The sequence below is a fragment of the Hippoglossus hippoglossus genome, chromosome 21 (assembly GCF_009819705.1).
Source record: "Hippoglossus hippoglossus isolate fHipHip1 chromosome 21, fHipHip1.pri, whole genome shotgun sequence".
Taxonomy (NCBI): Eukaryota; Metazoa; Chordata; class Actinopteri; order Pleuronectiformes; family Pleuronectidae; genus Hippoglossus; species Hippoglossus hippoglossus.
In genome coordinates, this window is record NC_047171.1 from 21,441,896 (window position 1) to 21,467,162 (window position 25,267).

Below are 25,267 nucleotides of genomic sequence, written 5' to 3' on the forward strand. Positions count from 1 at the left end.
GGATCGCATTTGTTCCTTTTGTCCTCCCGAAGCCACCGTACCGTGACGTCACAGTAAAGATGGCGCTGCCCGTGCGGACAAACTTCAGAAATGTCTCTAGATTCATCCGGACCCGTTTCTCTTCGGTCAGATCCGTCTGCGCCGGAACCAGGAGCCCGGAGAACCAGGTACGATCTGCGGGTCAAAGTGTTTCATTCACCGAGGGAGTTACAACATCCTGACTGCACGAGCACAGACACACACATTCACAAACACACAAACACACACCCTGGAATATCACTGTATTCGAGTGTTAAACAGTCTCACCCTGTTTACAGCGTTTCACCAGCTTCATATGTTTCTTATTTCTTTCTGTTCCTGTACCCCTGCTCTCTGCACAGTGTGAAGCTCAGAGGAAGGTTTCATTCAAACTCTGGCTGTTGGATCCAGGTCTCACCTTCAGATCACAGGTTCAAAACCTGCAGCAAACATGTTCATGCTCTCTTTCGTTTATTCTAAGAAGACCCACAAACAGCAGTTGTTTCATTTGCAAAAGTTTGGTGCAGATGTGGAAGTAGAGACAACATCTGGAACACTATGAGACATGACTGCACGTCAGTACGGAGACCGTGAGGTACCAAAAGATGATATTTGTTATCTGGTGCTCACAAGTTATTATCTTATCCCTGTGATCATGGACCATAGATCGTGATGCTGGATCGTGGATCAGAGATGTGATCGTGGATCCTGGTTGTTGTTGATCCTGATCGTGGACCTTTTATTACAACTGCTTGATATACAAAATGTCTGCTCACATATTCTACCCTTACTGACAATAACGCCTCGATTCATTTGTCATTGCTGCTCCCTTCATCTCCATCGGACATTTTCTTATGCATAAATACTTTAAACATTGACACACGTTTTCATTATGTCACAAACTGTTTCTACTAATCAATGTTGTAAATACAGTTGTTTTGTTGATGTTCTCAGCTAAACGTGATATCTATAGTACTTGTGTCCATCCTGGGAGAGGGATCCTCTCATGTGGCTCTCTCTGAGTTGTCTTTGGTAGTTTTACTCTTGTTGAGGGTTAAGAACAGAGGATGTCGCACCTTGTTAAGATCTATGGGACAAATTGTGATTTGTGAATATTGGCTATACAATTTGATTGAGTCACATAAGTTGTGCACACAGAGTTAATATCTGCGTAGTAAGGAAATGATTATTTGAAGACTACACTAAGTTACGTTAATATCTTTTAAGAGTTTGTTAATTTCTCAGGTATAATATTTGAAACATAGTCCTTCAGCTGAGCCCGTTTTCAGTCCAGCAAATGATTCCTGACAATCCTGTGTCTCTGTGCAAGAGCAACAAGAATTTCATTGTGTGACATTCCCAGGTGAAAATAAAACTAGATCAGCTGAGTTCTCTCCATCTATGGTACAAACCTGGTGGCTGTGTGCATGAGTGATTAAAACACAAACATCTTCTTAAAATAATGAACTTGTTAATCTTATAGCCGAGCGGACTTGAGGAGCTAGGGATCGAACCTCCGTTCCTCTGGTTAGTGGACAACCCTTTCACCTGAGCCCAACTGTCCAAAACATAGAAAATAAGCAAACCCTCACATTTTAGAAGCTGTAACTGAACACTGCTTCACATCTTTGCTTGAATTGACTGCCCAAGATTGTTATTCTCTTTACCACATATAGTTCATTCTAGAGCTGATGAATCCTATGTCATATATTTGAAAGTAAAAATACTATACATATATACTCAGTATGTGATATGAACTTCTCATTAAATTTGCATTTGTGTTAAAAAACAAGAGGACAATCATGTTCTCTGGTCATTTAAGGACAAATGTGCTGCTCTTGCAGTTTTATTTCTGAATTAGAATAATTCAATCATCCTGCTTCTTGCTGAAATTAGTACTTTTCGAATGAGTCTGTTACTTTCAACTGTAACAGTCTCCTCAACCTGTCACTGTTTTTGTGATACTATTATTTAAACCAAATGTAGGTATATAGAGAATACTTGTGGAATTGCTGCAGGGAGTTTTGGTATCTGCAGCAGCTGCATCTAGTTTGACAGCACACAGTGTTTTCAGAGACTGGAAAGCTCAACAGTCCCTGTCAGGTTTGTTATCAGCCGAGTCAAAGAGTGAAGGTGTTTTTTGTCTTCGGTACAGATTCAAGCAAGCATGGCTACACCCAATCCCCGGGGCAGTTGAATTCTGGGTAATGGAAGGAATCAAAAACTGAAGTTGAATGAAACGAGTCATGTTGAAGTAAAGGGTGTTTCTACGTATAAAACAAGTCATCACATAAATTACATGTCATTGGCGGCGTTGTTATTCCTCATGGAGGATGTTTTTAATGCTTCCTGCTTGACTTTGAGACGTTATTCTGTTTTGGGCTTTTCCCTCTCAGCTCTGAACGACGCACCTTGTTCATCGGCGACTTTCGCAGCTTCCTTTTGCGACTAAAATGTTTCTCCTCGTCTAATTGAGTTTATTTTGTGCTGTTTGTCTTCGTGGTCTGGCACCTGGCACGATATCTGCTGTAGTGCTCCTTGAGTGTGACTTCTACTGTGAATTCAAGAAACGTGCCTCCTATAACTCAGCTGAGGGTTTTTCTTATTATTGCTTGGCTGCCTTGGAGAAGCAAATGGGGTGTTAAGGCAAACAACGAGTCCCCTGGCTCACACAAGAATCACCGGTGTGTTTCAGTGTGACAAAGATCCCAATTACTGAGCTGCAGCTGAAAACCTCACCCATCTGCCCATGTAGCACTGTTGTTGGTTGATGTACGAGCTGTAATACAGTATGTGTGTTCACCGCTGTCCCGTCTGTGTTTTGCTAAGACGTAGTCTCGGGAGAGGCCAGAGAGTTGAGCAACTAGACGGGACGACAGGGTGGAAAGGGGAGGGGGAATCACAGCAGTGCTTCATTACCAGCAATAACATCAGAAATGAAGTGTTGGTTTTCATTTGTTTAAATTTTCTCCAAATGTGGCCGGGCGAGTGCAAACACCGGCACGCTCACAATGCCCCGAGGTGTGATGTGCGTCAAACACGCTTTTGTGCAGGTTTTTTTTTTTTTTGCCCTGGAAAACTGGAAAATGTGTTTTTAAAGAGTCGCTGAACCTTGACGGGCTGAAAGATGAAGTGTGACCTTCTTCACGCTTTGACTTTTGTTTACGAGAGGGCTCCGCCTTTGCCACTTGTGGTTCAAATTTGCTGTTAATATCTACTCATATTCGCAAATGTCGGTGAGATAACCTGCGGTAATTCGATAAAGAGGGAAGAAAGGAAGAGAGGGAAACATGAGCAGATGTAAGGCTTCACGACTGCAGTGAGGTCGGCTGGGGTTTTTTCAGCTGTTTTTCATAAAGAGACAGACGGTGCATAATCATTGTTTCTATGCGTTTTTTAAAAACAGTTTTATACGAACTATTAATGGAAGATATTTAATGTGATATAGTTCAATTTAAAAGTAATGAAGACTTATACTTACTGTGTTCATGTTTGATGTCAATCCTCTTAGAAATTACTTGGAGTCTACATATTTGAAATGGAAGCAAAGTGAGGGTGTGGATTCTGGAAGACATGGGTGTTGAATCTAATCAAATTAAAAATGGTATTTAGTTACATAATTTGAAAATTAGGATCCATTATTTCTTGACCCATCTCTTCAACTTCTCTGTAATATAGAATTTACTGGAGCAACACAAATAATTAACAAGCTACGTGAGCTAGCAACTCAACCTTCGATAATGGGTAAAATAAACAACGACAATAGTAGTAGTTTTTTTATTATAGTAATTATCTAATCATCAGGGGCCCAATGTGTGCTTGACTGAAGTATTTTTTTGCCTTACAGCAGAATCAGTTTTATTGCCAAGAAGGTTTGCATAACAAACATTATAAGAAGAATTGTAATAAAGGAAATTAAGAGAAAGTACTGCAAGAACAAGGAGAAAGATAAAGACAGGGACCAATAGAATAAAATAAGAAATAGAATAAATTGCATACAATGTAAAAAAAATAATATGACAATATCAAAGTAAATGCAATAAGTTACAGATTCTGCAGAAGATGTGCAAGGTATGCAAGTGGTCGATGGTGTGTTCTAATGTAAATGACAATGAGGTGCGAATTGTAAATGTAGTGAAGTCTGTTCTATGTTTTAAGATTTTTTTCTCAATTTGAAATATCTTTATCCTGACATGTCATCATTTGAAAGTATTAACAGATAAAGCTACAACGCTAAAATATAAAATCTTATTTCTTTGGAAAACAAGCAGATATTTGGGAGTAAACGTTTTACTATTGCTCATCATTTCTAAATGGTAGAATCGTTTCATGAATTACTTTAACCTGCGTGGTGAAATTTATCTGTTCCAGTCTTTGGTTAGAGCAGAAATCGGTCTGTGCAGCTCTGCAGCCCCTTCAGCCTCATGTCAGCTGTAAATACTGGGCTCCCTGTCCAGGGGTCCCTCGCCTGTGGTCCTGTTATTGGCTGATATCACTCATGTCAGCCCCGGGCTCCAGGAAAGAGGAAGTGACTTCTAATTTGCCTCTCTGTTCTCCTCAGCTCCAAATTCACTTACTCGGGTGTCAGCTAAAACCATTAGAGCTGCTCCCGCACCACATGGGAGCGGCCGGCGAGAGCGAGGAAACATGGCCTCCCCTTCGAGGATGTTCATTAACTGCCCTATTTATTTTCAACTGTCAGAAAAGCCCGCTAATTCTCAGCAGTCCGCTCTGCGTAATTAGGTCTGTCGTAGTCATTCTCCTGCCAGGGCCCTCACTCAGGCTCTGTGCACATTACCTGCTTCTTAAAAACTATGCCATATGTCAACATATTCCTCTTTTTGAAAATGCATGTAAAGCTAAGTTGAATTACAGAATCGCTCTGTGGACATTTACCCACAGTGGTGCCTGGGGACTCTTAGTCGTTTTACCATGTTTTAGTTTTTGCCTGATCCGTAAGCTTTAAGCCGAGCATCTGACATTTCTAATTAAAACGCACTAAGTATCTGGTGTCAGGGCTTTGAGCTGCACTCAAGTAAATAGCCGCTGCTTTTACAGGAGGGAATGAGCGGACTCTTCAGAGAAGCTGCTGGTGGAGGTTTGCCCTGAGTGTTACCATAATTACATATTGATAAATTTGTGAAGTGTATGTCGGTTATTTTCTGCTGCGTTGTGTTTTTGTGTGTGTGTGTTTCTGATATTATTAGCTCTCCTGTCAGTCACTTGTTTCCTGCCAGTGAAATAAAATGAAACATGCCCCATTGTCAACACAGACGAAGGAGGAAGTGGTTAAAATGAAAGTATTTGAAAATGTGTAAGTAACAAGTAGCTCCGGCATGAATGTGTTTATCCAACAGTGAAAAAAGCTGCAGAGAAAATTAAGCTAGCCTTGACTTTTCCAGCTGCACACAGCTGCTCTACATGTGACATGGACATATATTAGAAAAACTGCATAAGTCTGAACTTGAGCTGAACTTAGTTTTATTCGGTGACACTGGTTTTAAGCAGATTTGGTTCATAACACAACTGTGATCAGACCTGACTTGTACGTTGTTGGTGACAGTCAATGGTTCTTGTGGGACGTGTGATGGAGAACTTTGTTGTAACTGCAGTAATGCTTATTTGCATATTTGTCTGATAAATCCTGTTCAGGTTCACAGTGGTGTCATTAGAATTCTTAAATATTATTGAAGTACATTATTAATGACTGGTTAGCTGTTGACACCGTCCACAAGTCTCTGGAGTGTTTGAGCCCCTAGAAATTAAAGAGTACTTTGGAAGTGTTGCTGACATTTTTGGAAACATTTGGAAATGATGACGTTGTTGCTGAACTTAGCGTCGGGATGGATGTTGGCAATGACTTTCAACTGCAGAAAATATTTAAATGTGTTCAGACTTATTTTAACCAGACCACCTTGTTGGCCAAGCAGGACAGCTTGACCCCAAAAAAATATGATTTTGAGTCCGTCTGCAAAAAAGGCTGATCTGTGGCTGGATGATCTGGCAGAAACACGCTGCTTTGACCAATCAAATACATGCAAGCTTACATTTACTGTAGTTTACTTATTGATATGTCCACTGTGATAGTTAGAGATTGAGTTTTCTGAGTTACAAACTCCTGTCACACAGTATTATAATGACCTTGAAGTGCTTTGGAAACTGTCAATAACAAATGGACCTGAAACTGATATTGTTTTTGATCCTAACACGGCACACTTCCTCAGCAGATAGAGACTTTACACATTGGGTTTGTTACTCAAGATGTTAATAATTATTTTCCTCCGAGTGCTTCAGCTCTAGATTCTGAACTCGACTAATTAGTTAAGTAAGTTTTAACTCCAATAGTTTATAAACCTGTTTCTATTGAGATATTTTATTATGGGCCTTGCTGCCAGATGATGTAAAGTTTGTACTTCTTTGGGTTTAACGTTGCACATTTTACACTTGTGTAATATAATTATATCAACAGGTACTGTAATACTATTATTGGTGCAATATCAGTTGTCAGTGTTTGTCACTTCTCATAAACTAGAGAAGTCGTTAAATGTTTGGTTTCTAATGAGCCAGATTACAGTTTCCTGTCTCGAGTATGTGCTGCTTCTTTTGGTTCTGCCCCCCCCCACACCCCCTCCACCTTCAGACTGTATTGAAGTCTGGATCCGTCAGAAGCTGCAGCCTGTTAGGGCTGGAGTCTGGGGCTGCCTGGTTATTTTTGGAGCTCTGTCGGGCCCTGTCTGCGGGGAGTGCTGTTTTTGAAGGGCCTCCAGTCCCATTAATCAGCCCAGGGACCCCACGGCGCGAGCGGGCCCCGAGCCCCGGCCCGCCACACTGCAGCGTTCTGTTCCTGTACCCCTGCTCTCTGCACAGTGTGAAGCTCAGAGGAACCTCATCAATCTCACCTGTCCCACACGTCAACCGCAGATTTAATCAAACGCTCCTTTTGGGCCTTCGCATCCACCCCCCCCTCCAGGAGGAAAAAAACCCCTACCCAAGTCCTGACTGAACTCAGTCACACTTTTATTCTTATTTATTTATTTAGTTTAGTTTTTATCACATTGCCTTCTCCGTCACATTCTTTTCTCTTTTTCTTCCTGCTTTGTCCACGGCAGCATTCCTGAATTTTCCCGTCTCTGTGTTCTTATGCATTCGTTCCTCTGTTTTTATCCTCCGTGGTCATGCACTTTGTTTCAAGCTGTGGTGTGTTCTCACACTGGTCAAACGCACACACAAACACACACATTTTAGGATAAGGGGGGGTGTTATACAGTAAACCCCATTTCCTATTCGATACCTCACTGAAGTGCGGCTCTGTTGGTCGCCCGCCTTAACAGGTCCCAAAGTGAGAGGAAGACCGAGATGAAGAAAGATATAGAGGAATGGTATGTCATGGTGCATGTCAGCAGGATGCCGGTGTTAATGGGGTGCATGGGGCGCTCAGGACAGAAGAAGAACACTGGATCCTGTGTGTCGGACAGCCTCCATCTGCAGGCCCGTCTCGATGCTCTGCAGCCACTGTCAGATCTGGAGCTCTTGCCCGGGCCACAAAGAGCTGACGGTAATTCACAGCGGGCTAAGCGGTGATGATCCCAGAGGTGGTTTTTGAGACTTGTTGAAATTGGCGCGGTAAAATGGAGGCGACTGTCGGCTCCGCTCATCAGCCCCTCGGTGAGAGAGATGTCAGTGGTCCACTCCAGGACTCCTGGGCTCTGATATGATGTATGAGCCCTGAAAAGCAGCCCAGAACAGATCGTAGAAGAGAAGTCCACTGTTTCGAAAGTCTTGGCTCAACCAAAGCCATGGATGTGATTAATAACATTGAGCAGACTGAGGCTGTAGACTTGGGCTGGATAAGCTGCAACTGTTCAATAATAACAAATGTAATAATAATAATAATGGTGAATCTCAGGTCTCTTTCCCCCCATAAGCAGGCAACACTTTCCACCATTTACTAAAGTAACAGCTGGACGTTTACAGTCCCAATAAGCAAAAACAAGATTCTCCAGTCATGATGTTATTCATCAAATTAAATAAAACATAGGATATGGAATCTAATATGCAATCATTCACAATTTGCAGTAATTTAAATTACACAACTTTAAGTCATATCATCTCCATACCAACTCAGTGTCCATGTTTATATATTTAACTATTTAGTGTGAGCATACTGTATGTTTTGACCGACAAGGTAAAGTATGAAACAATTCAGTACAGTCTCAGTCTTGACTCACTGTTGGAGAAATGCATTGCTTTATGAATCTGTTAAAAAGAATTTTCATGCAATGAGTTTTTTGCCGCCTATATTTGTCATCGCTGCACAATCCTCTGTGAAGATATAGTTTCATTTTATCTTGCTCTCCCTCGAATTACAATACAACATTTTTCCTCTATTACCCACTGTGCAGTTGTTTCCATGGCTCTGGAAAGACGCTGGAGAGAAAAGGGAAATGTTTCCTGGAACTAGACTTACTCTAGAATTGTGGGAAACCTGGTGTCGATCCCTTTTTGTCCTCAAATGAAGTGAATCCGCTCTAATTGCCTGCGGTTTTCCATCTAATGATGCAGTTTGTGTGTAGAACCAGATCGAGTTACTGCTTTTTACTGGACTGTCTGGTTGTTTTCTTTCCACCAGTGTTGTTTCTGATGCAAGCTGTCAAATTCACATGGACAGACACCTTCACAGCTTCAATGATGTTGATGTAGGCAAAGACTACAACACTTGCGGACATATGTCTGTGTTTGCACATGATCTCTACCCCCATGAATAGTACCACACACACTGACATATGAACACTATTCCAGGAAAGGCAGTGAAAGTGTGAAAACCAGGCCTTTTAGTGTACGTAACCTTCTAGCTGTTGCTGTAATGTATTCAACATATGGCAGACGTGGATGAAGAAAGCTTTCGTCACATTAGCGACGATATAGTAGGACAACGCTGTGCCTGTCAGTGTAAAATATGAGGAGAGAACCACCAGAATTTCCCTCCTTGCCTGTGTGTAGAGGCATGCAAACGACAGTGAGGCAAGATATGGAAAGTGTCTTCATCATTAAACTCAAGAGATAGTATTTTTGTTCTTATTGCTTCTATTGAGCTTGACGTTGCTGTTGCACATGTTTTTATCTCAAAAATTGTTCTTCAAATCAGAAACATTATTTATCTTAGCTGTCTTTCAATGTTGTTCTCTGAACTTAATGAACCACTGGGAATATAATATGTATAGCCTGGCATTGCTAGATGAGTTTGCATGTGGGATTGGGTCTGGAACCTCTCCTAACGATCGCTGCTGACCAAAACGCCTCTGGATGCAACGTGGTAGACCCGAAATTAATCAGAGCAACAAAACATGTGATGTAGCAAATCAACGCTGTATGTGCAGTTGTCTATTTTACCTTTCTATAAAAAAACAAATATACAGTCAGATTGTTGTAATATTGTGATAGCGGATTTTACAGACCTCCACCAGCAGCAATCTCTAGGTTAATGAAAACTTCTCAGCAGCGTTGTGTTAAATCTTGCGAACCATTTTAGTTAAATAGTTGTGGCTTTCTTGACCAGGTTTAAGACGGATGGAAATCTGTCTGAACGGCTGGCGCCAGACACATCTGTGACGGCTGATAAACATGGGCTCGCTAATTCGTCTGATTTCCTGGTTAATTGTGGATTTGAGTGAAGTGTCTGGATTAACTGATGGGTTCCATGATTCAGCACAGACATTCATAACTCCCTCAGGATAAACTATAATAACATTTGATCTTAAGCCATCATCAGGTCAAATTTTGAATGTGTCCCATTTGTTTCTGAACAATATAAAACTGATATTCCCATAAGCCTAAACTGTCCTTTTAATTTTAGTGCAAGTTCAAATTTCTGCCTTTTAATTATGCCTGTATGGTTTTAGTTCTCCATTAACATGTTTAAATCTGGTTTCAAATTTGTATTCATCTGAACTCTTTGAAATTCATTTGGTTTATTTTACTCGATGCATCCTACTGACCACAAGGTGTCATTTCACCTTTAAGAATTCACTTGCACAGGTTTAATATAGTCCATGGCAGAAGTAAGCTGGATGATATTTTATTACTGTTGGCTTTGCAGCGCAGTATACATTACAACCATTAATTGCTTTACAACATTTACTGTCTCCACTGTCGTCATGCGCTAGTTGATTTATTTCTTTGTGTAAGCTACTTTCTCCTCCAACAATCATAGAGGCACATCCTTGAAGACACTTTCCTCTAACTAAAGGTAACGTGGAGGTGTCGTGATAGCCCTCGATTGCCCAGTGGCTAGTTAGCTGTGCTGTTGACTCTCATTTAACACTCGATTGGCTCAAATGACACCATTACCATGTCTGCATGGCTAATGGCTTCCCCTGGGGGTTGGTGCAGAAGGGGAACATGCGTTTGGCGTGTCAGCTCGAGGTGAGAACACACATGAGCCAGACCCAGGGCCCCGTCCACACCCAAATCAACCCTGACACTTCTTAAGAGGCTCTCAGCATCAATGGCACTCCAGTGCAATTACCCTGTCGGTAATGACATAAGCACCCAGTTCCTTCCTGCCTCTCTCTCTCTTGCCGAGCAGTGACCAGCTCCCTCAGGCCAGTAGACAGAGACTTTGTGGACCATGCTGGCCTCAGAGCAGTCGTTATTTGATCCCTTAGGGCTGAGAGAGGGAGAAGTTCTGGGCCACGCCGGTGACCGAGCAGCTGTTATCTGATCTCAGACGCTGTGCTGAGCCCGTCCCTCAGTCAGATTGAATGTGATGTAGTTCAGCAAGCTGTCAAGATAACCGATTTCCCAGCAGCGAGCGAAGAGGATATCCTCTGAAAGCGTCAGGTTTTAATGAATAGTTGTGATAACCTTGAAAAGTGCAGCCGGGGAACATATGATCGCCAGTCATCTTTGAGGTGATAACACGGTGATCTCAGGGGTTTTGTGGAGCTTAGGTTTAAAAATGAGCTCCACTGCTGAAATGTCCAGGTGTTGCTGGTTGCAACACATCTCACGTCGAGCTAAAACAAACTTCACCTCAACGCAATCGTATGATCATGACAGTATCAACTTTGACCTTAAGATCTGGACAGGTTGTTGAGTCAGAGAATGTGAGAGAAGTTTAGTTTGAATGGGTTATTGATGGACGAAACTTTGATCATATGCAGTTCATGACAAACAGGAAAACTCGATCTGCTGAAGAGTATCTTGTGATTCAGTAGAAAGCATGTTGCAGTAAGATTATTTTGATACTTTTTGAGGGCCAATTCCGAGGTGGGGTGTAACGCCACTTTTTCCACTTAAAACGATGGATAACAATGGATGATACATTTCCAGAGTTGTTCCACGTCACTGTATTTTTATAATTCTACATGCAACATTTAGAAAACACTTCATCATTGACACCGGTGGCCAATAAGTGAACTGAAGTCATCACTCCGTAGGTTGGCGCAAGCAAGAATCTTTGGCATCACCCAAAGCGGTGATTTGACGTGCACTAGACTGAACATAATTGACTGGGAACGTATTGATAGATGAGAACTTGAATTATATATATATATTTATAAACTATATTTGACACTAAAGACTGTATTTGACTGTCCAGCTCTGGCACAGTACTAAAAGAAGTGTGGAGACCTCACTCTGGCCTTGTGAGACGAAAGTTTGACGAATGTGGAGTTTGTGTTGGAGTCTGTGTTGTACTGAAGGAGCAGATTGTTTGTTGACGTTAGCAGACTCCATTTCTAGGCTAACATAAGGGCTAACATTAGTCATTGAGGCAAGGCACTCGAGCATTAACGTCACATCCTTAGGAATTTTCGCAGAAAATTTGACGCCAGCTCTTTTATAGAAACCGGTCCTCGAGCTCTTATAGGCGGCTGAGAAAGTGCGGGAAGTTTATTTATACATGTGAATTTCTTTATGTGCTCACATATAACATGAAATATGTTGATGTATGCGAATCCTTCAAATTCATGGATGTAATTTATTACTGAGAGCTGGACCTTGTGTTTTTTTCATCATCTTGTTGGTACCTGTGGCCACACCCGTTACAACACATACGAAAGACCCTGGCATTGTTGGCCCCTCTTTTAATTCTGGCGGTTGTTGACCTCATTGTGGACCAAACCCTAGTGAAGCTTCGTTCTCACCCACATATTCCATCTACCCATCGCAACAAAGACATGCATGGTCCCTCATCAACTTCTCATTTGTGAGCTGGCGGGAACTGACTCGTGGTGTTGTTGTGGGATCTCCATGTGTGTTACCCAGGCGCCAAACACTTTGTCTTTCTAACTGCCCAAGGAAAACACAACTTCCAGTCTCCGTCTTTGTGTTTTCTGCCCTGTTAAAGCCCTAATCTACTGTGTAACGGCCATAGATCTTGGATACCATATGTCATTGCGGTTTCGTGTCTCATGACAGGTGCCGCCCTGCTTGCCCTCTAATTGTATCATGTGGTGCCACCACAAGCAGTGGTTAAGACTTCTCTCACAGCAGTGCCAAGTGAAAGCCAAGGTTCAGTTGAGAAGGCCAATGCCAGAAGAAATGAGGCAGTCTGGCCTGGCAAGGTTCTGCAGAAAGAGAAACAGAACATTTGCCCAACGCTACAACTCTACGAGTGATCTCCCTCTCTCTTTTAGAGTCTCAGCTCCAACTCTATTAGATAAGTTTCTTGTTTTAATGTTGGTGACACTGTAGGCTACTATGCTATATTTGACATATTTCTATTCTCCTACCTCCCCCTTTTCCTCTCTTAGTGTCCTTCCTTCCCTGTTGCGGTATTGGAGGCCTTGGAGTTGGTTGGATGTTAAATGTTTTTGTTGGCCCGTGAGGTGATGCATTCTTCGTGCTGGATGTGTATGAGAGAGAACAGAGGTGCTAGCCATGGAGTTAGCATCCCAGTAATACAAGCGTTGACCGCAGCTGGCCCTACAACCTGCCAATACTTTACTACTGACACTTCAGTCTCTGCAGGCTTCTCTCAAGTTGTGACTTTCTCACCTTTTCACCTTGAGTCTCACTCTCCAAAGATGAGTCTCTTGTACCATTACAGGTTTTGAAGGCACAGAAGACGAAAGCCGTTTTCAGACATGACCTGCGGGTTAAAATCTGGAGAATTGGCTACGAACATATTAAACTTACATTGTGCAAATGAAACTACACCTAGCAAATTCTGCTATTTCTCCAGGAGCCTCCAGGAGGTGGGCGTGTATTTTCTGGGATCCAGCCAACCGGGGTGCCCCACCTGGGCAACTACCTGGGTGCCTTGGAGAACTGGGTGGCCCTGCAGAACCAGTATCCGTTGGTGCTCTACAGCATTGTGGACCTGCATGCCATTACCCAGCCTCAGGACCCGAAGCAGCTGAGGAGCAACATACTGGACATGGCAGCCAGTCTGTTGGCATGTGGCATCGACCCAGAGAGGGCCATACTCTTCCAGCAGTCTAAGGTGAGCAGGGGATGGAAGGATGGATGGAGGGATGGATGGTGTAGTAGCTTACTAATAGAAGTACAGAATGCCCTGACCTTGGTAGAGTTAAAAAAAAAAAGAAACATCGACATTAAGTAGGAAATTAGCATAGAATAACAACTGTATGTATCTGTTCATAACATTATCAGGGCATCATTAGACTAGTGTGAAAGTCTGAATGAATGAATTAAGAGTGAACAGTTTATTAGGTACACCAACTAAGTAGCATAAATAATCCTTCATTAAGCCTCAGATGTTCAGTTTTGTTGAAATGTCTGTTATTTAGCTCACATGGCTTCGAATGGGACAATAGGGACACCTGCCAACACAAAAAAAGTGCAGTGCAGTTCAAATTATGATAAATTGAATCAACACCTCTTTAACACAATTTATACAGAAGCTTTACATTCTTCGCGAAGGAACTGTTCGTGTTTATTTCACTTCTGCTGAAGCTGCAGTGTTTATCCACCGACATGCTGGCCAGCTATGATGGCTCCTGATCGTTATCTTAACTGTATGAAAACCCATCACGTTTTGCTTCGGGGAGCTGAGAAGGATAATGACAGATTCAGGGTTCGAAGCAAACAGCTGATTCCACGTTTTAGGTTTAAATTCACTGTGTCGACAGAAAGAGATCACAGCTGTTTGGGGTTTCCCATGATAATGTGAGTGTTTCATTTTCTTACTCACACAGGTTTAAAAGTTGAAGTGTGTGTTTGTGCGTCGGAGAGTGTGTGATAGTTCAGTCCATCTGTGTTTCTCTGCCACCTCCTCCCTGCAAACACACACACACACACATCCAGTCTTATATTTGTTCCCGTTTAGCTTCATGCCACATAACTTGGCAGCGTGGCGACCCTCCTGTCGAACACGCCTGCTCCACATGTAAAAATACGACGGCCGCCCAAAGAAAATATTCGACTTTGATGCACAAAAAAAAAGAGCAGAACTAGCCTCCAGCAGAACTTGGTGGTATCAAAAATGAATTGAATGGAATGAATCCACAGATCCACAAATCCTTTGGGTTTTATAAAAGTATCAGGGAGAAAAGTGGCGTTACTGTGTGGGACCAACTGTTTGCTGATCTCTAAAATCCATTCATAATCTGAAGGAGCTGCTGTGATTGCCGTACGATAACTCACAATGGGTGTAATGCCCATTTGATCCGTAACATTAGCATACCTCTTGTCGCAGTGCATTCTTGCCGTGCACCATGAATGGACGCCTTGTTTTTCCCAAGCCTTTAAATATCAAACTTTTTTTTTTCTCTATTGCACTTCAAATCGTATCCATCCCTTCCTGCGCTGTCATCGACATCTGTCCCATCTCTTGTCTGTGTGCAGCGTGTAATGAATACCGACCCCCTGCATGTTCGCCCCGAAATCCTGCTTTATGTCCATGCTGTCTGGCGCTGACGTCACGCTCCCCAGAATGCTTTTCAAGCAGCAAGAGAAAGAGAGGATGGCAATATAGCCAGTGTCCATAAACTTTAATTTGCTGAAGCAGAGGGCTATTTCCTACACACACACAGTTTATCTCTCTCTCACACACACTAGCATGTTTTTTTCACATCCACCACAGCCTCCATGAAAGCAGATACGTTGGAGCTAATTTACCGCAGCCAGATGCACGGGCTACTCCGCTTTTACGTTCACCTCCTCATTCCTCCACAACATGTTATTATTTGACCACATGCACAACAGTTTTTTTTAATTAACTAATTCAATAAACAAATTGCCAACAAACCTATAAAAGCAGATGGTGCGTAAAAGTTACGGGAAGTTTGAGTTGCGTCCTGCTGAGAGATTTGAAAAGCAGCTGTTTACTGTTGCACACACACACACACACACACACACACACACACACACACTGGGAAACCCTGGTTAAATAAAGGTTCAGTAACATTATGCTGAAACGTGTATTTATGTCTGAACTGCATGGATCAGTGTTTATTAGCTGATATCATACATGTTTCATCGGACGCACGTGAGTTGGTGCACCTGTCTGTGTCAGGAGTGGTGAAGTGAGGTGTAAAAAGGCAGTACTATTCTCTGCCACTTGGAGGCGCTAGGGAGTTACACTCCTCTTTCTCCTTCCCAACCCAGATCTCTCCATCCATGAATCTGTGTTTCATCCCTCTGCTTAATTCCATTTAGAATAAATATTTATCACTCGACTTCTGACTTCTGAAGTTTGGATATGTGATTATTTGTCTGTTGGGTAATTTACCTTCTCTTGATTTTTCAACACGTATGTTCATTCCCTAATCCTCGCCATGTCCTAATACATGATTTTTAAATGCTTGTAAGTTAATTACAATAAGTTAATTTTTTGATTAGAGTAAAATATGAAAGATTCAGAATGAACTAAAGCAGAAGAAATGACCCAGTGAAACCAAGTTATTGCGTCAAGAACAAAGGATTCACTTCAAGATATAATTTGGTATTGCTGTTAGATCTTTAGCTGCAGAGAGATGCATTGTTAACGTGTGTGTGTGTGTGTGTGTGTGTGTGTGTGTGTGTGTGTGTGTGTGTGTGTGTGTGTGTGTGTGTGTGTGTGTGTGTGTGTGTGTGTGTGTGTGTGTGTGTGTGTGTGTGTGTGTGCTTTTGTTTTGAAGCAGAATATAACAGGTCATTTTATTCCTAAAACTCATATTGCATTTGTCTGAATCCTGCAGGTGTCTGAACACGCTGAGCTCTCCTGGATCCTCGGCTGTCTGACCAGCATGCCCCGCCTCCGACACCTGCCGCAGTGGAAGGTAACTCTATATTTCCTGCTGCAAATGCTCACATATGCATGTAAAATATCAAGAATTATGATACAACAGTTGCAGAAACAGCAGTCATTTCTTTAAGTGATTCTGCCCCTGGTAAATAGTGAACTTAAAATTATTATAAGACATTTTTTCTTTGAGTATTCAGTAATATTAATGATTTTATGATTTATGTTATTGACATTTGTAATTATCTGTCTTCGAAAATTTAAGTATTAAAGTAGTAATTAAGTATTAAGTAATAAAGTATTTAAACGTGTGTATATAAACATTGCACGCTGCTGATTTAAGGTACCAAATCATATTTTAACAAGCCTCTAATGACCAATAAAAAGTGGCCTAATAACCAAAACTTTAAAACATAGAACATAGAATTATTGTTTAAAAGAATATAAATATTACTGTTGAAAAGACTATTCTGAAAGACAAAATACAAAGAATCTGTTTCTTTATTTTTATTTGTTCGGCAAATAATTACAGTTGTGTTTTTTAATTTTGTATTAACTGCAATAGATTCCAAATAATAAACATTATTTAAGTAAATTATTTAAGTAAAATCTGATGCCAAATATTATAAATAATCAGCTGTTGTGACATCAAGTTAACCCAAGCTCTCATCATACGTTACTTGTCGGTAAGATCGATTTTGACTTATCGACTCTTCAACTCAGAGTATTAATTTTATAGCTGAACACAATTAAATTATTAAATATTTAAATACAGCTTGAATTTCTGTGAAATTTTATAAATGCTAAATTTGTATCAATTAATGTAAACATTTAGATGATTCCTTTTATATTAAATAACATATATAGGGATCATTATTGAGATTATTATGTTTATTAAATGTTTTATATCCTCATCCTCCCTCACTAGTTTAGTATCATACAGATTTAATTATCACCATGTGTGCATTTAACTTCAGTTTGATCGTCACAAATTACGATTCTTCCTCTTCCCTCTGAATGTCCGGCAGTTACTCAACATCCCTGTTGTCTGTTTGATCGTTTTGTTTCTCATGTTCCACCTGCCACGGTTTTTAGTCTCAATGTTACGTCATTTTCTCCAGCCACATGTTCTACGTGATGGGAGACAGCGGTTCCCTGTTCCCCGTCTCTGTTGCTTCATAGAAAACACCTTTTTGTTTACCCAACAGATGAGTTGATCTCAAACATGGTGGAAAATGTCATGTGAACTCATCCGCACCCCGTTTGTCTGAGAGCCGATGAGTCGTAAAAGTGAAAATGGCTCTTCCAGGGGGCAGAGGAAAGGTCGACGTGACTCAGTCTTTCCCTCTCATTTTTACATGTGTTTAGGTTTTTTTTTTTCCTCCTTTTCATTTCCTTGTTTCGTCCGTCTCAACCTGATTGTCTCCATCGTTTCCTCCAGATGAAGAGCAAACAGAAGAACGAAGGCAGCGTCGGCCTCTTCACGTATCCTGTTCTCCAGGCTGCAGATATTCTCCTTTACAAGTGAGATTCAATTCAATTTTATTTTTATAGCACCAAATCTTAACATTATCTCACGACACTTTATATAGAAGGTGGATACCTTAAAAATTACAGAGAGCACAGATCTCTGTGAGTGTTTTTAAATGAGTTATTACACATGTTTAATGTTGCACGTTGCTCCTCAGATGCTAAAAACAATAATACAAGTAAACACAAGTCAGTGGCTATTTGTCTGCCAATGCCCAAAGGTTCAATGTGCATCATAACGTTGGGCCAAAAAAGTTGCAACGTCTAGCCAAAATAAAAAAGGAGAAATTAGCGTTTTAACCTGGGTGTAACTTTCCAATCACTGCCATTGGGAGACAATTAAAACCTGTGTCATTTCAACCAGAGAGTGAATGCAGATTGTATCCATTCCCATAGCAGACAATAGCCAGATGTTAGTGGCTCAAGATAGAGCATCATCACTTCCAGTATTTTTTTTTTTTTTTTTTTTAAAGATACATCCACTTCCATATATATATATTTCCCATTTCTATATTTTCTCCCTCTGAAAGACGTGTCACAGTTTTCTCCTTGGCCTTACTTTGCCTCTGATGAAGCTGAGAAGAAATACAGTTCATACATCCAGGTTGAAATCATGATTTACAGCCGTTCTCATTGTTGGAACCATCCTGTGCTCGAGAGCTTTCAAAAAGATTAATCTTCGTATTTGAGGGGCAGAGCGATTGCCTGTATTTAATCTCAAAGAGAAGCTGCGGAGATGTCGACTGCATGATTTTAAACTGAAATCTGGATTTAATAAAGTGTGAGTTTATCGTATTTAATAATACAAGTCTAACGTCCATTTAGTTTAATTTACAGCCCTCTATCGATGATGTGTGTTAAACCTTGCCAAGTGTTAGTGTTTTCAACAGCATGTCAGGAGGAAGAGGCACTTTGTCATACAACCTAAAAAATACTCCAATTGTTGAATTGAGTTTTTTCAAATTAAAGTTATCAACTGAATCAACTTCTTGAAGTTACTTTTTTTCTTTGTAGGGTAAATGCCACATATTTTGTGACGATTGTTTTGGTCGTCGTTCACTGACTCAACTGATCAAAACAAGAGACGTGTCTGTTTGTGGCTCTCGACCTTGGCTGGGGCAAAGCTTTATTAGCCAAAGAATATCATTCTATTGACTTCAGTTGAATCTATTCCCACATTTAATGGTGAATTCACTTATAATGAAACTCAGCTCCCCGTGCAGCTACTTTTCTTTTGGTCTGCCTCTGTCCCCATACAAGAAGCATTTCTTGATCATTCCTGGCACACGCAACATAACCAAAAATTCCTCAGCATTATCTTCCACCATCAAGGTTCCCGTTACTATTAATAAACTGTTAAGTGTTTCTTGTGGTTTATCCAGAATAATGGAGACATTGTTTCTGGATAGAAATGTTTTAGTTTACAGTTTTTAAGTGACCAAAAGTTCCTAACTCATCTGGAGCCTTCACATCAACTCCCAGGTTGTAATGACGACTGGGAAATGGTTCATGTGTGTAGCAGAAATGTATTCTGGTAAAAAGCCAACTAAAATCTATAAGTTAACCAAGTCCAAAATTAACTCAGGATAGAATTCTTGTTTTTGACCCATTCATCCACAACAACCTACACTAAATTCTGTTACTCCTTTACGCTACGTCACCTGACATCCTGAAACCGCTTCATTGATTAAAATAAATTTCTAGCAAATGGAAAAACACGACAGTAACGTAACATAACTTGCCAACAGACAAAAATAGTACCTTGAGTTTGGAGTGTGCAGAGAAATTAAATATCATGTGCTCTGTTTCGTCTGGGGTAGTGGTGCACTTCAGCCTCTTGTGGCCAAAACAAGACAAACAACAAACTTCACTTGCCTCCCGGGGCTTTCGCAGGTTATTTTATTCATTTAGTTTTCACAGATGGGGAAAAACAAGTTGCTTTACTTGGGTTCCACCATCTTCCTTTAAAAAAACATTTGTGTAAAATTTTAAATCTGGAAAACAAGTGAAAATGTGCCAGTGGTGCATCAGTAGATTTAGATTTGAGCCCAGTTGGTGGTCGGATCATTGTAACTTAGTGTTTCCTCAGTGAAAATGAATCCTTCAGCCACATATTTCTGAACAATTTACAATTTATCTTCAGCTGTTTCTGTTTGAACCATCAAACAGCCAAAACCTTAATTTCCTGTTATGCAGCAGATAAAACCTCATCTCTAATGCTCTGTGGACTTTATTAAAGAGGAAATTAATGGACTGCTTCCTCCCGAGTGACTGCTGTAAAGTTGTGAAACCATGGCTGAAGACGGCTCCAACAGCGACGCAGAGTGTCTCCAATATGTTGCTCCCGTCTCGCTCCCGTTTTCAGCATGTGCAGTTGTTCAGGAAGCTCACGTTGTTTTCTGTGTTCGTCTCAGGTCCACTCACGTCCCCGTCGGAGAGGATCAGGTCCAGCATTTAGAGCTGGCTCAGGATCTCGCTCGCATCTTCAACAATTGTTACGGAGACGTGTTCCCTGAACCCTGCGCCCTGCTCAGTAAGAACACACATGGTACACACTTATGGTGGCACACACATACACACGTTTCAGATACAAGCCATACAAGTGAAGCTACCAATAATGAGATGGATCTTGCCCAAACATGAGTGGTGCCAGCATTCAGTAGTTTATTTTCATGCACAAGATTTATTCAATGGTTTCATCAGTTTCCTTATTAAAAGACTGGAGAAAACGAATGGCATTGAAAAGGATACTTCCTTACATGTTCTGAGACTTTAGATCTTTGCACTTTTATTTTATTATGTACATTTTAATAAAAAAGAGGGCAAAAGGTGATTTTCTAATATTTTTTTATCATGGAGCTGGGTTTTTAATTGAGCTGTTAAAAAATGGGAAAAATGCTAAATGGCAGCTTAGTTAAAATTCAAATTCATTGTATTTCAGTCCAGACACTAGATGACTTATGTCACTGAAATGCTTTCTATCACCAAACCCTGTTGGAGTTACAGGAAATATCTGGATGATATAGCATCAACTAATGTCGTCCAGCTGGTATAAGAAGAATGCAGCAAACAAAGTAATAAACAGCTATAACTGTGTTTTCAGTATTTTTCAGCTATTTCATATTTGTAAACATGCATGATATTTTCATAGTCTTTATTTTTTTGTCAATTTTATGTTTTTATGAGATATTGACAGTCGCAGAGAGATCTGAGGGAGGAAAAAAAACAGGGAGAGAATCACATGCAACAAAGTTCTGCAGCTGGATTTCAGATGCGGCCACAGTATCGTTCTTTTTCAAACTTATTTCACAGAGTTCATTTTACAGGCTATACTGTAGTTTCAGGATATATATATTTGCTGTCGCCAACATTTGGATTGAGATGAATAGGAACGGCTTCATGTTTTCTGCTTCAGTCACGGGAAGGATATTAAATCGAGGGAACTCTCATCCCCGGCCAATTTCAATACTATTGCAAATTAATTTGTCATTTTTATGACTTTTTCTTTGCCTTAGATGTGTTGATTGTTTTTTCCTCTAACTGACTTTGTATCATTTTGTCTGCAACATTGAACTGTTTCCAGCCAGGTCTCCATCCTCACACAGGCCTATACCAAAGTAAATACAATTTAAAAAGAATACATTTGAAGTAAAGTGACACACCACATGTTACATTAAACGGCACTTGAGGCCTTAACGTGCAATAACATTTTATTATTTTATTTTGAAAAGACACATGCACACTCTCATAGTCGGCCAACATGTTCAGAGAAACCCCCCCCCCCCCCCCTCCCCACCGCCCACTTTCTCCTTGATTATCATCAGCCTCATAACAGCACAAGATGGAGTCAGTGAAGTGTGCAGTGTAGCTTTGATTAAAGAAATATTCTCTTCCTCTTGTATCAAAATAATAACAGTGATAATAGATGGGGATGGGGGGGGGGTCCTCGGGATGACTTCAGGGGCTCAGGTTTGCATGTGTGCTCGCGTGTGTGTGTGAGTGAGTAGACAGGACACCAACAGTATTTGGCTCCAACTGGTGGATCCCTTCTTTATTTGTCATCTTTGGCTCAGCTCAGCTGCCAGTCACCACCTTCCTTTTGAAACCACACCAAAGATTTTCTCTTTAATTTGTCTGAAATAAAGTCGTCTCAGGATGATTAACAACATGTGGACACGATGGATGTGGACTGTTAGTATGAGGGGGGGAAAAGAGCTGCAGATTGTGAGATGGTGGAAGGATGGTGTTCATAAATAAGGACGGGAAGGAAATCTCAGCTCCTGCTCATCACTTCAGGCTCCAGTAAAGAGACTGAACCTCTTCACTCCTCATTTCTCTGATTTGATCATTTAACGTCCTCTGACATTAAAGGGACTCGGATCCACATCTGTGTCACAACACGTTAAACCAGCAGGTCATCCACATCTGGATACATGTCTCATCTGAGTTTAGAGCCTTTACAAGTTCATTGAGAGAGAAAAATCACAAAGAAGGAAACTGATTAAATGTTGCTTCGTTCTTACACCTTCAGCTGTTGAAGCTTTGTGGGCTCTTTTTATTTATCAGGCTAAATCAGGCTGACCTCTGATTGTTTTTTTCTAATTAAATAATCTGAATAAAAAGATTTGAAAACACTTTTAATGACTGGACCTACATTTTATTTATTATTATTATCATGAATATTCTTAAACAAAGGTTCTTGAATTAAACTAATCTTTTTGGAAAACTCCAATTGCATTAACATAAGTTTTGGGGGATTACCAGATATAACTAGTTCTTCACTAGTTTTGTGAGATTTATAAATACAGCAGAAATAGTTTTTCCAATCCGATCACGGGCTTCACTTTGATGTCAGATGTTTTATTTCATATATTTTTATATTGATGATAGTTTTCTACCTTCCTTCCACAGGCTCCACACGAAAGGTCAAGTCCCTCCGCAACCCCTCCGCCAAAATGTCCAAGTCCGACCCCCAAGTGATGGCGACGATCACCATCACAGACTCTCCTGACGACATCGCCCTCAAGCTCCGCCGAGCCGTCACAGACTTCACCTCCGAGGTCACCTTTGACCCAGAGGCACGTCCAGGAGTGTCCAACCTAGTGACGATCCACGCTGCCATGGCGATGATCAGCGTGGAGGAGGCGGTGTCCCAGGCCAGAGGGTTGGACACGGGAGCCTATAAGAATCTGGTTACTGAGGCGGTGATCCAGAGGTTGACGCCCATCAGAGAGGAAATCGAGAGGCTGAAGTCGGACCAGGCTCACCTGGAGGGAGTGCTGGCTCGGGGGAACCACCGGGCGCAGGAACTGGCTGCACCGGTCCTCACAGAGGTCCGGCAGCGAGTGGGATTCTGCTGAGATGCAGCTCGGCTGGAAAATAAAGCCACATTTATACCGCGGGCCCGCTCAGTGCTTAACTGCTGCTGATATAAAATTTTATTCCAATGACTGTTTATATTTCCAGGATAGTCAAGGATGTAACGTATTTATTAGAAAGGGTGTTGAAAGCAAAGGGGAAAAGACTCGACAGCAGACTCCTGTCATGTTTAGACTAAAGACTCATTGGTGGACAAGCTTTTAAAGACTTTGACCTCTGTGTTGGTCTCATTGAAATGAATGAGGAGGCTGTTTCTAATGATGCAGAGGTGTAAACGCATCAAAATGAGAACACGACAATAAGAGCATCTACTATAAGAGACCATAAGACATTGCATCTTATTTATTTGTGACCACACAAACTGTCTGTTTTGTCTTCTTGTCCTCACTCGCTAGCAGTTGCACAGCCAAACTGCAGCACCAGCAAAACTCTGTAACCTACTTTCTTTCAAAGACGCAACATTTACTTATTAAATTACACTGACTTGATTTCATTCTTCGAATACGAGTGGAATTTTGATCACAGGTGTTGAGATCTGATGTTGTAACACTTGTCTGTGGTTCTGTTCGCACCGACAGTTCAGTCAGGTTTGTCTGTCGATGTTGGAAGCAGATTAGATTTAGGAAATCTGAACCCAGATCAGCGGTTTATCAGAAGTGATTTTCAAGGCAGGAGAACTGTGACAATACAAATAAACAGACAAATGTAAGAAAATGCACCAGAACGCATGCAAATACAAAGGTGAGACAGTTAAAAGCTGCTGTGGCTGCAGGATGTTGTTTTCCTCCTGCACTGCAGACCGTATACGAGCTATTAGACGGAGAGAGATGACTCCAGAGGTTCTGTGGTGCAATGAGTGAAATAAATATTAATAACCAGAGTCACATCTTTAAGTTTCTGATACAACACACACTCAAAGTTCCTCCTGTTTGCTGAGCAATTATCCATCTGCTGATTTTCAACTCTGCTGCGGGACATGGTTTCAGCTCCACTGCTTCCAGACCCCGTCATCGCAATCCAGAGGTAAAGAGCTGAACTTGAACACTACGGTGATAAAAGAGCGGATGATCGGGAGTCACCTGGAATTCTGTTTGTTAGGAGGAGGTTGTGTTTTCACCCCTGGTTGGTTGGTTGGTTTGTTTGGATTATGCAAAAAGTACTTTATGGATTTCCAGGAAACTTGGTGAAAGGAATGAACATGGGCCAAGAGAGAAATCGTTAAATTTAGGGGCAGATCCTCACAAAGGGGCAGTTGTGAGATGAGGGCATTTCCCTCACATTTTTTACCAAATTCCCAGGGAATCGTTCATGGATCTTGATGAAAACAAGCCCACGTATTTAGGAGACTGATACTGTGAGTGTGTATTCAGCTCGATTGAATTTAAGGGGACTGTTGAGTCCTTCTGAGTATTTGGGAAAACATTCGTCCAGATATTCATTTGTTTCTTTCTCTCATTTGTCCTCTCACCACTTCATCTTTTCAGTCTTCTCCTCTTCCTCAACCCCAATCATTGTCTCCTTGCAGCTCCTCCCCCTCCTGAAGTTTCTTCCTTGCACAGTTTTAACTCTGCTCTGTGCCACCACATTTTCTCTAATTGAAAATGCATCTCTGTGTTCATGTTATAATCCTGCAGGGACATTCACACAAACACACACGCACACACACACACACACACACACACACACACACATACTGTGGATGTAGACTCTGCTGTGGTTTTTCCATCTCGGTGTTTACCTGGGAACAGAGCGTATCCTCACTCGGTTTATTTCCCTTTGGCCTGTGCAGCTGACAGAATATAAATATAAATATATAGACTACATATACGCAGAGAAGCGGGCTGTAAATCACAGGACCGCAGCATTGTGACAAATACGTGTCTCTGTGTCGAGACAGACACGCAGCAGAGATACCGGTGCGCTGGAACAAGTTGGTCTTAATATGAAAGCGCCACCGCAACTGACCCGTTTTACGCGCAGGAGTAAAAGGTTTAATAGAGAGGTGATAAATTTCACTTTTTAAAGACACCGTGGTAAATGGATGGAAACGGTGTGCATGGAAACAGCTTCAGTTCGGGTGGAGACTAAATAAATACAATTATATGAATAGAATTAAAAATGTTTCTGTGTTTTACTGATCCTGAACTTAGA

At 41.2% G+C, this 25,267-nt stretch overlaps 1 protein-coding gene across 1 annotated transcript; it reads left to right on the top strand.

Annotated features, from left to right (window-relative positions):
* wars2 (tryptophanyl tRNA synthetase 2, mitochondrial) lies at nt 1-24,756 on the top strand. Its single transcript, XM_034574817.1, has 6 exons — nt 1-167; nt 13,205-13,465; nt 16,164-16,244; nt 17,649-17,731; nt 20,152-20,270; nt 22,649-24,756. The coding sequence occupies exons 1-6, from the start codon at nt 60-62 to the stop codon at nt 23,095-23,097; spliced, it is 1,101 nt and encodes a 366-aa protein (XP_034430708.1). The 5' UTR covers nt 1-59; the 3' UTR covers nt 23,098-24,756.
* Nucleotides 24,757-25,267: the final 511 nt, after the last annotated feature.

What these genes read in the sequence shown, in the direction of transcription:
- wars2 (XM_034574817.1), top strand. Translation starts at nt 60, where the DNA reads ATGGCGCTGCCCGTGCGGACAAACTTCAGAAATGTCTCTAGATTCATC. An exon ending in TACTCTTCCAGCAGTCTAAG is followed by an intron (nt 13,466 to 16,163) that starts GTGAGCAGGGGA and finishes TGAATCCTGCAG; the next exon opens with GTGTCTGAACACGCTGAGCT. An exon ending in TGAACCCTGCGCCCTGCTCA is followed by an intron (nt 20,271 to 22,648) that starts GTAAGAACACAC and finishes TTCCTTCCACAG; the next exon opens with GCTCCACACGAAAGGTCAAG.